Source organism: Neolamprologus brichardi, chromosome 3 (assembly GCF_056152115.1).
Source record: "Neolamprologus brichardi isolate AB-2024 chromosome 3, ASM5615211v1, whole genome shotgun sequence".
NCBI lineage: Eukaryota > Metazoa > Chordata > Actinopteri > Cichliformes > Cichlidae > Neolamprologus > Neolamprologus brichardi.
The window spans coordinates 22172729-22190363 of record NC_142106.1 but is presented as its reverse complement, the minus strand read 5'-3'; the positions used below and the strand labels follow the sequence as shown (position 1 = coordinate 22190363).

Here is a 17635-nt window from a genome sequence, read left to right as displayed (position 1 = left end):
TCACCAGGCCAACCTCAACACCAGTACACCCAATATGGCCACAATGGTATAGAATGCCTTTTTCTTTGATTGGACAACCCTTTCCCTGCTCCCACCATGTTTTCCTGGGCCTGGACGAATCAAAACAAAGATAACAGAAAGGCTGCAGAAAGAGGAGATTATTATAGATAATATCAAGATGCAAAAATTTACAATGTTAAAGACGATGTCGTCCATCACTGCAGCCAGCCCTGCAAAGCAAAAGAGCCAGACACATCCAATGCTGAAATTTCTGATTCTTATTCCTCGTTCTTTTCTTAGGCTCAGGTAGGTGGTGGGATGAACAACTGCCAGGTAGCGCTCCACACATGTCAGAACATGGAAGACAGTCTCTCCAGACCAGATGAAAGAATAAAAAGTCCCCCCAACTAAAATTACTATTAAATTATCTATGTAGATACCACAAGAGCAGATGATACACCCAAAGGTACCAATCAGATCTACAATGACAGTGTGGTAAGTGAAGCAGTCAGAGTGACTCATTGGTGCTGTTGAGGAGGTGGAGTGCTTTTTCCACCATTCTTGGAGACCACAGTAGAGGATGAAGATGCAGATTGGAAGGAGGAAAAAAAATAGTGATGAGGTTGTATGTAAAGAAGATTACAGAGCTTGGACTGAAGAGGAGACAATCCATGCCTAAAGGAAGGTGGAATCAAATAGAAGAAAGATTTGGATGAAGGGGGAAGCCTCTGGAAGAAAAGAGAGGGTGGATTAACTAAATGTGGAAATTACAATGAATTATTGTCAGGCCCCAGGACCATGACAATTATATCTGTCCTTTCAGAAGAGTCAACAAAAAGACTGCAGGTACAGCAGAAGTGTTAACTGAAAGATGTAATACTGACAGGTAAAACAGTGTCACCCTAGAAAATAACACTCTATAAGAAGGCCAGAGGATTTCCTCCAACAAATATATTCAAATTGCAAATTTTAGTCATAACAGTGTTTGTGAGCACTGCAGAACACCCACAATAAGAAAGTGAAAGCACATACTGTGTTTGAATTACAAGACCTAGAAAGAACTTAGAACTACAACAATCAGACTTTATCAGATATTTCAAGAAATGGTTTCCCTTAAATACACATACAAACACATACCTATATGTGGCTAACTCCACCCTGTTATGAGGATATCTTCCATGTCCCTTTCATAAATGTGCATTTGAAAATATTAAATCTGACCTCAGTTTTTAAAAAACAAAACAAAACAAAACAAAACTTTTAAAAAGTGTGTTTTATTTCCCAACAGTGTTATTTTTTTTGTAATGATCGATAAGATGACTTTAAATGTAAATTATAGTTTTATTTTTATAATTAATGCACATCACATGGCGTAAATGTTTGAAATACTTCAACATCCTCTCCTGTAACTCTCTTCCTTCGTGGCATGACTAACCACAGCAATTATTTATTAAAATATGATTTAAAAAAGTTATTTTATTTAATCACCAATTACAATTCTTCATTTTATTTTATTTTTCTTTAACTCCACTGACTAATCTCTAAAAATATACATGAGTTCCGATTTTAGATTTTTGGTTGAATTCTCCATATTATTATCATCAATAAAATGTTATTTCATCCTCAAATATTGGTAAATGAAATTTTGAGACAGGTTTTAGAGGACACTCACCTTGCCAGCAGTCCAACCTTCTCTTGCTGTGTTTAAGACTGTAGTAAACTGATATCAGGCTGAAATATACATCACTTTTATAGATTAGTTCATGTGTTTGTGTAGCAGGTTTAAGGAGCGCTGTGGGAGTTTTTGCATGTTGCACAACAAGTGCATATGTTATGAATGTTTTTCTTCACAGTTAATTTCTATAGGAAAATTTCTTATTGCTCTCATATTTTCCAGGGAAACTAAAGCTCCGAACCTTTAATTTGTTTGACTATTGATAATGGCACGATTTTCTTTTCAGTCAGGCTGGCCCAGTTGTTTTGGGTTAGGAAACCTTAGTTTCACCGGAGTGCAGCATATGACAGATAAATGCTATGCTTAGCTATTAGTAGTCGCTCATGAACGGGGTTCAGTTTTAGGTCCATTATTATTTTCTTTTTATATGCTTCCTTTAGCTGGTATTATTCAATCTTTTAGCGACCTGTCTTATCATTTTTATGCTGATGACATTCAGCTGCATATGTCCTCATCAGCTGGATAGGCTGTCCACCCTAGTCCAGTGTTTAACTCAGGTGTCTGATTGGCTTTCAAGCAACTACTTCATTCTAAACACGAACAATACCAAGACCATGATCATAGCTCCTCCTGAGCTACATTCTAAATTTAGTTAGGTTCTTGCCTCTTTCTGTCCTTCTGTCAAGTCAAATATTCAAAATCTTGGAGTAATATTTGACTCTTCTCTGGGCCTTGACTGTCATGCAAAATCTTTGTCTCGTTCCTGTTTCTTTCACTTAAGAAACATCTCTAAACTGTGATATATGGTTTCCTCAGCTGAACTGGAAAAACTCATTCATGTATTTGTGTCATCACATTTAGATTACTGTAATTCCCTGTTTACTAGTTTGGATAAATCATCTCTTTCTCACCTCCAGGCACTACAAAACGCAGCAGCCAGTATACTAACTCATTGTAGCAAGCGTGCTCACATTACTCCCATCTTAAATTCTTTACATTGGCTCCCAATAGAGTTTAGAATTCACTTTAAAATTCTTGTTTTAACATACAGAGCACTAAATGGCCAAGTCCCAGATTATTTATCCAAGCTTCTTATAAAATACACTGCTGCTTGTCGTCTCCGCTCACAGACTCAGAGTCTGTTGGTTGTTCTCCGTGCACGACTGAAGACAAAAGGGGACAGAGATTTTCAGTCTGTTGCACCGAGGCTGTGGAACAGTTTACCACCACAATTGCGTATGGTTGACTCTGTGGATTCTTTTAAAAAGCAGCTAAAAACTTTTCTGTTCAAACAAGCCTTTTTTTGATCTACGTATTTTATATTCTTCACATTATTTAACTTACATTTAACCTTTTACATTGTGTATAATGTCTATTGATTGTACTGTTTCTTTAAATCTTTGTGTATAGCACTTTGTGACTGCCTGTCTGTGAAAAGCGCTTAATAATAATGATACTTACTTACTTCTCCTACACTACCTCATGGCTTATGCTAGCATCAGCAACTTTGTCTAACTGTGAGAGCTTGTTACTAGCTGTTGCTGGTTCTACTGCTGACAATGCAGCTGCTAACAGCGGCCCTTCAAGCCAACTGATAGCTTGTATAATTATATCAAAAACAAAAAAATAAGTTCCAAAAATGTTATTCTGTTCATCTGGATGTAGCATTTTCAGCAAGAGAAAAAAACACACAATATTGACCCAGTGCATCAGTCCACCACGCAAATTCCCAGTATGGCAGACTACCAGTCCAGCCTGTTACATTTTATATTCCTTTGTAAAATCAGTCTGCCAGTACACTTGCCAAATGCACTTCTCTCATGTTAATGTGCTTGAAGCTAAATTGTGAAAACCTGTGTTGACTTATTGACTTGATAATTCTTATTGTGTGGTATTCTGTCTGGATACCTGATGTTAGGTAATCAGAACGTGCTTTGTAGCACATTGTCCTCGATGTCACCTGAAACGAACATAGTAGGAAAGTGCACGGCACAGGGTGAACAGCACCACATCAGGTACTGAGGGAGAACATTACAACCTAAAAAAGATACACTCGCTTCGAATGTTATCAGAAATCTTTGTCTTCTGGCACGGTCTGTTGGATACTTGTTGATAGTTGATAGTTTTATGTTTGTGTAGGTAAATTAAGTTAAGCTACATTTTATAGCTCATTATAATTATAAGATCGTCTGAATTTGCTTTTCTATTTATTTTCTTTCCTTTTTCTTTTCTTTTCTCAGGCCAGGGTCTTTCTGTGTGGAGTTTGCATGTTCTCCCCGTGTTTGCGTGGGTTCTCTCTGAGTATTTCAGCTTCTTCCCACAGGCCAAAGACATGACCTGTCCAGGGTGTACCCTGCCTCTCTCCCTGAGACAGCTGGGACAGGCTCCAGCGCCCCCCGCGACCCTGAAAAGGATACGCAGAAGCAAATGATGGATGGATTTTCTTATGTATATGCAGGCTCAGAATTAAAAGAATAGATTTAAAGTATTTCATGTTTTTATTAGTTTATTATTGTTTAATACATGAAACCTGTGCTTTACATAGCAACTGATAATAATTGAAGAAATAATTTAAATTATTATATATTAGAAGGGCATACAGTGATAGAGAAATATCATATTTTCACACAACTCCTAAAGGTAAATAACAGTAAAGGGAAAAAATATTTCAAGAAACAATAGCAAGACTTCAGATTTGGTCTTCTTCCTTTCTTTCTTTACTTTTTTCTTTCTCGGTATACGGTAAAAATTGGAGTTTTGTATTACCATGTTTATTATAGAGACTCAATGGGCCAAAAATAAATACTCCTAACGCATTACAATATGTATACATGCACACACATAAAATTGCTGCAGCAGCTTAGCAGATAGATTAAGACAATGATGTCCACATTGATATAAAAAGGCCCCTTCGTCCGAGCATAAATTCACTTCATATGTCACTCTTAATGCCAAGATCTAAGTTATGTCTTACTTTTAAAAATGTCCTGTTTTTGCATCTGTCTGGTGACATTCAGGAAATGAAGCATAAAAAAATCAAAACTTATATAAGTGGTACGTTCTCCAAAACCAAGGGTAAGACACTTGTGGCAAGTGACTCTGAAACACACACACAAGACTCATGATATATATATATTTTTATTCAAATTTAGACCCATTTTTACTAATTGTTGCTTATACAGCTCACACATTTACCATTTCTGTGTAGAAATAGCAGTGGTAACACCAGACTGCTCGGCAGATTAAACCAGACTTGACTTCCGATTGTAACACAATTAACATTTTCTCTTGAAATGTATTGTACAGCCCAAACCAGACCCCAAGAAAACCTTAATACCAGCAGCCCCAGTATGACTACAATGGTGTAAAACACCTTCTGCTTTGACTGGTCAAAGCCTCCACCATGTTTTCTTGGGCCTGAATGAATCAATCCACAAAGAACAGAAAGGCTGCAGAATGAGACAACCATCAGCAATAGTATCAAATGGCAAAAATCCAAAAAGAGAAAGGCATTATTATTTGTCACCCAGCCTATACCTATAAAGCAAAACAGCCAAATACAGCCAATGCTTATGTTTCGGATTCTGATCCCTCTTTGGTTTTTCAGGCTCACATAAGTTATGGGGTGAACAACAGCCAGATAGTGCTCCACGCAGGTCAGAGTTTGAAAGTAATTCTCTCCGTACCATGTCAAAGTAAAAAGAGTGTCCCCTACTTTTAACATGTTCAAATTTTTCTTGTAGATACCACAGCAGCTGAAGATATTCCCTGAGATGCCAACCAGCTCCATGATGACCAGGTGGTAGGTGAAGCTGTCAGAGTGGCTTATCGTAGAGGGGGAGCACTTCTTACGCCATTCTTGGAAGCCATGGTAGAGGATGAAGATGCAGAGAGGGAGGAGGAGGAACAAATTTGTGATGCTGAATGTGGTGAAGATGAGAGAGCCTGGTTCTGACATGAGGCATTCAAGGTAAACTGGAATGTGGGTGTTAATGGAGGAAAGGTTTGGGTGAAGAGTGGAGTCACTGGAAGAGGAAGAGTTTACTGACATCTAGAAGACAATCAGATGAATAAAATGTTAATATTACATCAGCTGTACGTGTATTTGTCCTGAAAAATGCATTTTTTTTTTAGTAAAGTAGAAGCAAAAATGATTTACTGATGTTTTCAGTAGAGTATGTCTTCATATGTTGCTAACATAAACTTGAAGTTATCCTTGCAAATACCTGTTATTATAAAGAAAACGTGATTTACTCAGTTGCTAAGTTAAGTATTCAGTTAGTTCAAAGAAAAGAATCTGTAGCAACTGAAACATCTTGTATTTGTCTTTCATTGATGGGATCCTGAATTTTGTAATTTGGACAAAAAATAAATATCTGACGTTGAGCAATACCTACATAAATACAAAGAGAAAGCAGTGTGACAGTGTTAAAGGACACCCACCTTTTCAGTAGTATTTATTTCCTATGTTCCTTCTATGGTGTTAGAGTGTGTGGTAAACTGATATGTGATCCATACGAACAGCACTTTAAAGCCTTATTGAGTGTTCATGTAACAGGTGGAAGGAGGGAGGAGGGAGGAGGTTTTGCATGTTGCAAAGCAAGCTGTGATGTTTTGAACACTTTTTAATGATTTTTTTAAGGTAAATGTTTACATTGCTCACTCCTCTTACATGCAGTAAGTAAAGTATGACCCAAGGACCCAAGATATATTATTGAAATTATTACTTCTAATACTACTACAAGCTACTCCTCCCAGCAATTTCATTCTTGGTAGTTCAATTTTTATTTTGGAGAAACTTCCATCAGTGTGGTGGTGCTCACTAACCAGAGTCCTCCAACTTTGCTTCATTCTTTACAGAATCCAAATCAGCTCGTGGTGACATAGATGGGGTTTGTTTTCACAGGGTTCAGAGAATGTGATGACAAATGGCCTGTGTAGAGCCTAATTTCCCCTCTCTGTATATTTTTCTCATGGTTCATTTCTGTAGGAAAATGTTCTCATTGTGCTCTCCACTTCCAGGGTGACCAGAGCATCAGCATTTTTCTCCATTGGCTCAGACATTATTATAATTATAGGAGATTACAACACTGTTTTTGAAAGCACTGTTTTATTTATGTTTGATATGTTATTGCACAACTTTGATTTCACAACTGAAACAAATCATTTCATGAACGTAAATCAGCATTAAAATCAGCTTGTCTTATCTCACACCTTAACACAAACCATGAAAAGGCATCTCGTTGTATCTGTCATGTCTACAATATTTTGAATGACTTCAGTCTAAACAACTAATGTGTGAGTGACCTGATTTTCTTAATTTAACAAAATAGCCTGTTCTTTCTTTCTATCAGAGAAGAGTGGAGGTGTTCTTTCTAAACACAAACATATCAGCATAAATTTTCAAGGGATATAGTTAATCAGAGAAGTAAGAGAAGTTAATGCAGGGTGTTTAGTCATGGCTAAATACAATACCACATAACTTAAACATTTATCACAATTGTTGAGTGAAGCAGAACATTGATATCAAAAAGCATTTAGAAATTCACAGAACTAAAGATAATTTTATATGGAGAATCTTTCTCTGCTCATTGTTACTTTCCAGTCTAGAGCTACAGGAGCACAACATAAGGGTTTACAGGTTAAGGTAGTTTTGGTGCTACCAAAATCTGAAAGCTTTAACTCCGGGATGAACAAAGGCCAAAATAACAAACCAAACAAGCTATTGTAGAAAGGGAGGTGCTACCTAAACTCTGTGTGAAACATGTCTGTGAAGGTTCTCAGTCCAGGTCATCATAGTCTAAGGAGCCTGGAAAGAAAAGTGTCTGGATTTCTTTAAGTTTCTGGAAGTCCAGAAAAGCATCTGGACTTAAAGAAGTCCAGACGCTTTTCTTTGCAAGCTCCTTAGACTGTGTGAAACAAAAACCAAACAAAAGACAAGTGCTACCCCTAACTCCCTAATTGAATAAACACGAGAAAAAGTACAGAAAATAATAAGGCAGTACACCCCTTCTGCTTCACTGCTTATTTAAAAGTGAAAGAGTATCTACACACTATATATAAAACTTTGCAATTCCCTGAAGTCACACACGCAAATTTTTCATAGATGGTTTGGAGGCCAAGGATGGGTCTGCTGCTGCTGTCAGTTGCTGCCAGGAGGCAATTGCTGGAGAGGGTTTTTAAAACAGGCACTTGATGATGGAACCAATCAGCAGCTGCCAGTTCTCCAGTCAGGAAGTAACTGCAGAGATACTTAAAGGCACAGGTCACACACATTGAACAATATCCAGCCACCGTGATCCAAAATATGGCAAAGGCTGCAACGTCTTGTCATGTCTTTAGTTTTGCCTCATGTGTACTGATTTTTTAATACAATATCCACTTATTACACCATGTTGTTTAACCACCTTTTAAAATTAGCTTGTGAAAAATCTGTTGCATTGAGTGACCTGGAAAATGTTGCTGGTAATCTGTAGATTCTACACATCTGTGCAGAATAATGTCTTATCTAAAACCATCCACTACTATTTAAATAACAAACAAATAATGGAATGATATTTTGTAATAATTGTGAAGGCACATGTTTGAAATGTTTGAAATAAAAATGAACTGAACTGAACGGAAATAACCAGGTTAAACCTATATTATTTAACTGAACAGATAAAACCATGCTATTGTTTTAGAGGCGGAATAATGCTTAGTGTATCTGATACTGTTTCATTGATGATGATGAACAAATGTTCAAGTTTTAAACACCAAATATGGCTGTGTTCCAACATTTTTGAGCTGTGTAGCTGCCATCAATTTCAAAATGAGCGACTACATTTCATGAAATAGTAACATTTGATATGTTTTCTACGTTCTGTTGTACACAGCAACCCGTATTTATTGGAATTTGGGTTGTATTATGTTTAAATCAACCTTTTAGATACCAAAACACTATATGATTCACCCGAAGACAGTTGATGCCATCAGAGTGACTCCACCTGCAGCCCTCACTCTGATGGCTTCAACTCAATGCTCTACACACTTTCACCAGCAACTCATTGGGGCTGTGGAAGACAACACTTGAGTCCAGCTTCTAGCCAGTTGCACAAATCACTGCACAATATACCAAAGTGACACACTGTTATGATAGCTGTTTGCCCCAAAATCAGATGCCAAATTAAACTGGGTAAGATTGGCCAAATAGTTGCCAAGAAAGAAAACGGTGGAGTTGCTAAAATGCAGGATAATGGACATATAGGACAACTTCAAGTACCTGGGTATCCCACAGCACAACAGGAACCACAATGAAGATGCAAGAAAGCCAACCACAGTCAAATATCTCCAGAACACATACCATCCGTCAGTTAACAGTGAAAAAATGAGCTGTTACAAGAGTTCCTCAGAAAACTGAAGGTATTGATGAGGAATAGCAGGAGGAACTATCATCGAAGAGTGAACCTCTCCACTATTTTTATCATTCCCCACTGTGAGTGTCACTGTCCACCGATGTCCAAATATACTAATATATATTTTGCATGTTGCAAACCAAATTCCCCCTTTTTACATGGTTGGTATCTTTAGGCAATTTTTTTCAGTGCTTTCTCTTTTTCCCAGAAGAACAGAGAACAAACTGGAGACCAGATTTCAGACTCCTGCTCAACTCCCATATGAATATAGAACATAGAGCCTAAAAATAGAATAGCATAAACAACATTTGGATGGATGGATAAGCTTTATTTGTCGGTTGCAGTTGCCTGCAACTGAGATGACAGACCTAGTCGACCATACATACAATGCATACAATATGCAAACTTACATTGGAGAGACAGGTCAGGCTAAGCAGCAAAAAATGATAGACATTTAGATATAATAATAATAGTACATTTTATTTAAAAATATTGCCTTTCAGAACACTCAAGGACACTGTACAGCAAATAAAACTGATATATATTAAAAACAGTGTTGGGAAGGTTACTTTTAAAATGTATTCCATTACAGAATACAGAATACATGCCCTAAAATGTATTCTGTAACGTATTCCATTACGTTATTCAATGAGAGTAACGTATTCTGAATACTTTGGATTACTTACTTACTGGACTGGACTTACTGGATTACTGAAGGTACGTAGTAAAGGGACCTGTGGCTAATACGGGTTCCGTGTCGGGCTTGTAGCCGAAAACTAGCTTTACTTTGTTGTCTGGGTCAACTCTGCTTGCAAGAGACAGAGAGAGGCGTTGAAAGGCTGCTCCAACGGAACTTATTGTTTCGGAGGAAAACACGAACAAAGCGTACAGTCGAGTTTTAATAGCTTACTTACAACTGGGCTCGTCAGGCACTCTTCTTGGCTGCAGTGGTTATTATTATATTTACATGCTTCCAGCTCCCGTTTTTGCTCGATGATAGCTCGTACTTTTCGACTCTCCTTTTTCTCCCTCCCTCGCTCACAGACACATAACGAGTATGGCAGTCCATTCTCCCTGCAGCACGGACTACACTGCCTATGATGCTACATTCTGCATTGTGCCTATTAGCTTAGCACAACAACAACAACAACAAGGCGCTCTCTCGCAGAGCGAGAGCATCACCCTGTAACCATGGCAACTGCAACGCTGCCGCCTGGAACTACAGAACGTAGCTGTCAAACAAAACCAGTTCTGACCCACCACAATATAAAACAGGAAAGTACCGCCGTGTAATCCATTTATTTCAACAAAGTAACTGTATTCTAAATACCACCTTTTTAAACGGTACCTGTAATGGAATACAGTTACTCATATTTTGTATTTTAAATATGTAACAGCGGTACATGTATTCTGTTACTCCCCAACACTGATTAAAAAAAACAGAAAAACTGGAAATATACACAAAATACACACAGTGGTCATGGACGCTGCAACCTCATCGCGCCTCCGGCTGAGCCGCTGTCTCCATTGGGTGGGAGGTAAGCATGGGGGGAGACGTTGGATCCGGGGAAGGAAGGGTGGGGGTGCGTCTCAGTATCACTGTACATGTGTGCATGCGTGCTTGTGTATCCCGTTTTCAGCTGAGAGAAAGCATCACCACGAGAGGTTAAGTGAAGGTCAACAGTTTCCAGTGGACTCAGATGGCCTTGAAGGAGGTACAAAGAGTTCTGACAACAATCCTGTTATCATGGGAGAATTTTTGTTGTTCCAGTCAGCTTCGACCTTGGCAGGCCTTCAGCTGGCACCAGTGAGATAGCCGCATGAGTGAAGATGGTGAATGTTTGGCTTTAGTGCGAACAACTGCATCCAATTTTTACAGTTGGTTTAATGTCCATCACTGGTCAACAATTCTCTCAATTCCCGTTCTTCTTCTCCAAGATGTTATTCATATTGCGTTCAATAAACACAGTGTAAGTACTCTCAGCCCTGCCCATCGTCTATCATGTCGGCCACCCTTGTGGGATTTTGAACAGCTGTAGCCACTTCTTGTTCTTCGATAAGCCAGGTCCGAGCCAGCTCCAATCAGCCAGAACTCTATTACCATGATACATGTTGTTCAATGTCCTCCATCGAGAGTGACGCTAGACACACGATGCAACCGACCATCGAGTATCCGGCAACAAATGTCTCCGCTGGACAATTGAGCTCTCCCAAGCCCAGCAGGGTGTCAATTCCGTTACAGGACCAGTTGATCAAATCCATAATTCGTAGGTTTAGAGAACAAGCACGAGAGAGTCTTTGAGGGTTAGAGTTAGATGAGACTAAACATAGACATAGAAAGCAGCAAGCGGCAAATATAATGGAGGGATAGGGTGAAAGATGGATCCGCCTCCTCCAAGAGCCAGGAAGGGATGAAGATTTCATATGAGCCACTTTGGGGGTGGGTGCCCTCAGCCTAACGGCCTGGGGCTCGGTCACTCTGGCACAGCTGGCTGCCGGCGGAGCTCACGGGCACGTCACTGCAACCCCCCCGGCTTATGCTCCGGGGCTGCTGAGTGACCCCTCATCTGGGTCTCTCCTCAGCTCTTTCTGGGATAGTGGCACAGCTGCCCCTCTGTTGGTCTTCCTTGCTCTCTTGTATTCTGAGGGCCTCTGGATGTCTGGAGTTTTGATCTCCTCCATACCTGCTTCATGCCCTGGAGGACGGGGCTGTGGCTCCCCACACCCTCTAGCAGATCATTACATGAAGGAACCTTTTAATACAAGCGCGTTCATGCTCACAGGTGTACACACGGGTGCTCACACACACAAACTACACCCTTTTTGGCTCCTACCTCAAAGCACACTGTGCGCTGTCGATTTTACATGCTGCACAATAATGTGTATTGTGCAATAATGTGTAATATTTACTGTTATATTCCCATAGATCATCGTGATGTTGTTTATTATGTTGCTCTTTTTTTTTCTTCTGCTTGTTTTCTCTTCTTTCTTTCTCAACAGGTGATCCAGGTGATTGATATATGTATTTTTTGTCTGCTTATTTTGTTGTTTTTTGCCCTTTATCCCCATCCCTCTTCCCTGCTGTTTTTCTTTCCCTCTTTCTTCCTCCTCTTTCTTTTCCCCAGTCAAATCTGTCCCGTATTCAGCAAGTGAAAATAAAAAAATAAAATAAACAATAAAAGGTGACTCAAATAGATCATTACGGCAAGGCTGGGATGGTCCATTTGGTAAAGTAAATCTGTTGGGCATCTTTCTTTGCCTTTAGACAATATTTCTGATGGCAAAAGAGCCAAACGGGACAGGCAAGAAAAAAGAAAACAGAAAAGAAAAATTTTTTTTTTAATATGAACCTAAAAAAAATTGTTTAAAATAGGGATGCACCAATACCGTAAAATGTGTGTGTACTCATACTTGTAAAAGTTAACTGATACTATGAACCGATACCAACTTATTTCATGAATCAGAGGGTGGCTTGTGCTTTCTATTGTAATTTTTTAGATAAACAAAATGTCAGCAGTTTGGATTTATTTCATAATATCTGAAGACGACAGAAGCAAGGCCGAGTGCAAACTGTGTACTGGTAAGGTGTCCAGGGGACGGAAGGAGAGTACATCGTTCAATACAGGCAATTTAATAAAACACCTGAGGACACATCATGCTCTGGAGTACACTGAGTTTGCTAAGGCTAATGCAAAACCAGAAAAGCCAACTTTAACTCAGGTTTTGGAAAACTGACAAAAAATGTCAAGAGAAAATCCACGGGCAGTTATAATAACAGAGGCTCTGACTCATTTTATCACCCTGGATGACCAGCCACTGTTGGTCGAGGAAAACGTAGGATTTCGCCATCTTGTCAGCATACTCAAGCCGCGATATGAGATTCCCAGCTGCCTATAGGGCTTTGGAGCGTGATGTCACGGGGGTGGGCGTGGAAAGGATTTTGGCCTGATGCGCCATTTTCCTGGTCCAAACAAAGCGCAAGCGGCAAAGGAGCGAAAGCCCACACAACAGCCATGGTTCGTACTTGCTGTGTGGTCGGCTGCAATGTTCGATCGTACAACCGGCACAGGAATAAGCTTAAAAAGGGCTTGTCTTTTTATTCTTTCCCAACCTGGAAGCAACATGAGGGAGCTCATATGGCGGACCTTACCAAACGAAGGCATCTAGCCTGAATAGCAGCCGTGAGACGAGCTGATATCCAGTTCGCTTCCATCTCCAGATATCACTTAACTTACCGGACATTTTCATTCCGGTAAGTTCTATATATGTTCATATCACTCTCTATAGCTTAATAATATTATTGTTGGTGGTCTCGGAAGTTATAGAAATTACTAACAAACATCGAATGGAGTGACTTTGCAGACATACGTGCCATGTAACGATTCGCTAATTTTTTCGCACAACTGTAGGGAAGCCTGCCTATGAAATGTATGTAATATCTTGCCCGATTATCAATGTGGTAGTTTGCATCAACTTTACAATTATGGGCATATAATATGACAACGAGATTTTAGCAGTTCATTGATAAATGTATAACATCAACTGTGGTAGGGGGTGAACCATGGCTATTACACTCGATGCACTCCAGCTGACTTACCTTGGTTTGAATGACGACATACTCACAGTTTGGCGGCTTGAAAGTAGCCAAATCTTGCACCCAGCCATTTGTAAACTGGATGTGCGCCTCCAGTGACTTGTAATTACGAAACTGATTCGCAGTGTAAGCGCTTACTCCACAAACAAGATATGTGACAATATCGGGGTAGGACAGTGGCGGTAAGTCGTCGAGGTCTTTACTCCACTGCCGTATTTCATATAGGTCCACATTTGCGATGCACTCTATTTAAGTACCGCTGCTTCGCCTCTGGACGCAATCGGTCTCTATACCATCCATTTTCTTTTGAGCTGCTTTTAAGCATGTTTCTTGTCGTCGTCGTTCCAACACAGTGTGTTTGTTTTGATTTATGGACCCGGAAAATGGCGTCGTGCTCCCACAATACATTGCGGCATGACATCATCTCCAAAGCCCTATACACCACGGACATAATGATGCCAAAACGTTTTGAAGAGGTAGAAAAACACGTGCATAACCTCATGCAGGAAGTTTCAGCCTTAAGTTTCATTACAGACATTTACACCGTGTCCAAATCCATGGGCTGCATCCTCCTGAGGCCGCATTTGTAGACCGATTACGTCACAGCGACGCGCCGAAGGCTGTCCAAATTCGTAGACTCCTCCGAATGCAGCCGACAAATGCATCCTCCTTTTCCCCGAATTTGAAGGATGGGTCGGGTGTGTCCTTCGTGGCCTACCATATCCCAGAATTCATAGCGCGGCCCAGCCAAACTCCAGTTTCCAACAATGGCGGCCGCTACTAAGTTTTAAAATTACTCTTACTAATCTTTCTGGGTCACAAAATAAACTTTTAACATATTTTCAGGCGAGAAAGTAGCTGTGTAAACATAAAATATCTGCTCGGTTTATCAAGATATCGCATATTTGCAAAAGTGCTTCGACGTTGTAACGGCAACCTTCGGTCCTTCTTTGCCGTTTCTGCAGGATGTAAAGTTTCTGACTCGTGCTGTTGATACGTAGCTTGGATGCCTTCCGGTAGCAAAAACGAGGCGAAGGAAAAAAGGGGCAAAACATTTATTTTCCATATAAACCGAAAAGTACAAACAAATGCCTCTGGTGGGAGCTTTCCTTTATGATACAACAAAAAATAACATTAAAACGGCGACGGTCAAAAAACTGTTGCTCCACATCCTGCTCGCTTAGCTAACCTTTTACCCACACCCCTCCGCATGCGGGCCAAATACACACCCCCTTAACGACACTTATCAACACTTTACAACAACAGACTAACAAAGCAGGATTAATTTATGGAGCACAGCCGATTACATTAAAACATAAAATGATCAAGATTATAATAGAAACTTAAAGATCTTGACAAATACTTAAATATGGCATGGACTTGGCTCCAACAGACGTTTTCGGAGCATCTGCTACCCACCAGCTCGATAGCTAGCCGGGAGCTCGAGGGTCACTGAAGCCGCCGAGAACGGCACAACTCCCGGCACATCATTTTCAGATCACCGCGGAGTTTCGCTACTCAGGTTAAACGTAATATATAAGTCACTTAGACAACCTAAAAATGTTATTGTTGGGCTTTTTTCAGTGTTTTATTTGTTCGTGAGTAAATCGGTTTGGCTGAGATTAAAGTTATTAGATTAGATTAGATAAAATAAAACTTTAATAATCCCCCAGGTGGGTTCCTCCGGGATTTTCACACAGCTGAATAAACGTCAAACAGAAAACTGATTAAACAGAAGTGTGAGACGGTCGAGAATTTTTGATATGAATTAAGGAATAAAATATTAACAGAAAACTATTAAAATAATGAATTAGCTTTTCTTTTCTTACTAAGTTGACCTCTGTGAGTTGATGAACTCTGCATCATGTGAGCAAAATCCTGTACCTTAAGTCCAACAACCTAATTTAGGACACTGATGAGAAAGGACTGACTGACTGACTGACTGTAATGTTTATATGCAATCAAAAAACTTGTGATGGTTTGGTGATGATTATGCTAAAATTTGTTTGATTGATGTGGATCATTTGGATTTGTCTGAACAATGCAGTCCAGCCTCTTTTGGGTTCTGTATGACTTTACAATCAAGTAAAATCTAGTACTGTTTCTGGACAGAACACCATCACAGCTTTTCTTTCAGCATGTGCAGGGAAATATTGTTGTATGTTCTGATGCTGTAGTTCAATCTATGCTGCAAAATCACCAGTGTTAAATTGACACTGAGTGTTAAATTTAAACCTTTGAAAGTTTATATTTTCTAACAATGACCTTGTGTTATTTTAACACTGTACCAAATTATAGAGTAACTGACTAACACTGAGCAGTGTCAACAATATTCTACACTGGTGTAAGTGTTAAAAAATAGCGCTGAGTAGTGTTGGTAGTATTTTACATAATTTATTACTATGATGATGATTATTATTATTACTATTACTATTATTATTCTTATTATTATTCTTATTCTTATTCTTCTTCTTATTATTATTATTATTATCCTTTATTTATCCAGGTGAAAAGTTTCATTCCAAGAGAGACCTGGCTAATGGAGCGGCAAAAGTAAAAGATAAAAAATAAAATAAAAAATCAGCACCGGCATTTGTGCTTGTTCTCTTTACTTTGAAGTACAACATTTTGAAAACTTTACACATGTTACACTGTAACAATCCTTATTCTAGGATACAGGTATATATTTTACAGTAATAACAGTGGAAACACAAAGTCAACAAATCAAAAGCTGATGGTGTTGGACTATAAGGTTTGCATAATTTTTATATGAGCTATATATGATAAAGTGTAGGCAGGTTTACACTGTAATCGAATAATTTTATGTTCCTAAACTGCCAGTAGATTTAGCGTGAAATTTTCTGCAAGCGAGATTGTATTTATTCTAAGTTAGTAGCAAATGTGATTTTTCCTCTGCCGTCAAAAGATTAATACAATGATGTCCACATTAATATAAACAGCCCCCTTTATCTCAGCATAAATACACCTTCATACATCACTCTTTAATCACACGACCCAATTCATCTCTTACCCCAAAAACATATTGTCTTCGAATCTGTTTGATGACATTAAGAAGAATTTTTACTGATTGTTGCTTATACAGCTCACAAATTTACCATTTCTGTGTAGAAATAGCAGTGGTAACACCAGACTGCTCGGCAGATTAAACCAGGCTTCGCATCCCAATGTAACACAATTAACATTTTCTCTTGAAATGTATTGTATAGCCCAAACCAGGCCCCAGCAAAACCTTAATACCAGCAGCACAAGTACAGCCGTAATGGTGTAACATGCTCTCTGCTTTGACTGGTCAAAGCCTCCACCGTGTTTTCTTGGGCCTGAATGAATCAAACCACAAAGAACAGAAAGGCTGCAGAATGAGACAACCATCAGCAATAGTATCAAATGGCAAAAATCCAAAAAGAGAAAGGCATTATTATTTGTCACCCAGCCTATACCTATAAAGCAAAACAGCCAAATACAGCCAATGCTTATGTTTCGGATTCTGATCCCTCTTTGGTTTTTCAGGCTCACATAAGTTATAGGGTGAACAACAGCCAGATAGTGCTCCACGCAGGTCAGGGTGTGAAAGTAATTCTCTCCGTGCCATGTCAAAGTAAAAAGAGTGTCCCCTACTTCTAACATGTTCAAATTTTTCTTGTAGATACCACAGCAGCTGAAGATATTCCCTGAGATGCCAACCAGCTCCATGATGACCAGGTGGTAGGTGAAGCTGTCAGAGTGGCTTATCGTAGAGGGGGAGCACTTCTTACGCCATTCTTGGAAGCCATGGTAGAGGATGAAGATGCAGAGAGGGAGGAGGAGGAGGAAATTTGTGATGCTGAATGTGGTGAAGATGAGAGAGCCTGGTTCTGACATGAGGCATTCAAGGTCAACTGAAATGTGGGTGTTAATGGAAGAAAGGTTTGGGTGAAGAATGGAGTCACTGGAACAGGAAGAGTTTACTGACAT

General features: G+C 39.3%; 2 protein-coding genes and 1 pseudogene across 2 annotated transcripts; all 3 read right to left on the bottom strand.

Moving 5' to 3' along the window:
* LOC148103917 (uncharacterized) lies at positions 1–3159 on the bottom strand (annotated as a pseudogene).
* A 1679-nt stretch (positions 3160–4838) lies between these two features.
* LOC148103916 (uncharacterized) lies at positions 4839–5726 on the bottom strand. Its single transcript, XM_087839216.1, has one exon. The coding sequence runs from the start codon at positions 5724–5726 to the stop codon at positions 4839–4841; it is 888 nt and encodes a 295-aa protein (XP_087695342.1).
* Positions 5727–16744: 11018 nt separating this feature from the next.
* LOC148103915 (uncharacterized) lies at positions 16745–17635 on the bottom strand. The gene has a single exon (XM_087839215.1). It carries the CDS (start codon positions 17633–17635, stop codon positions 16745–16747), a length of 891 nt encoding a protein of 296 aa, XP_087695341.1.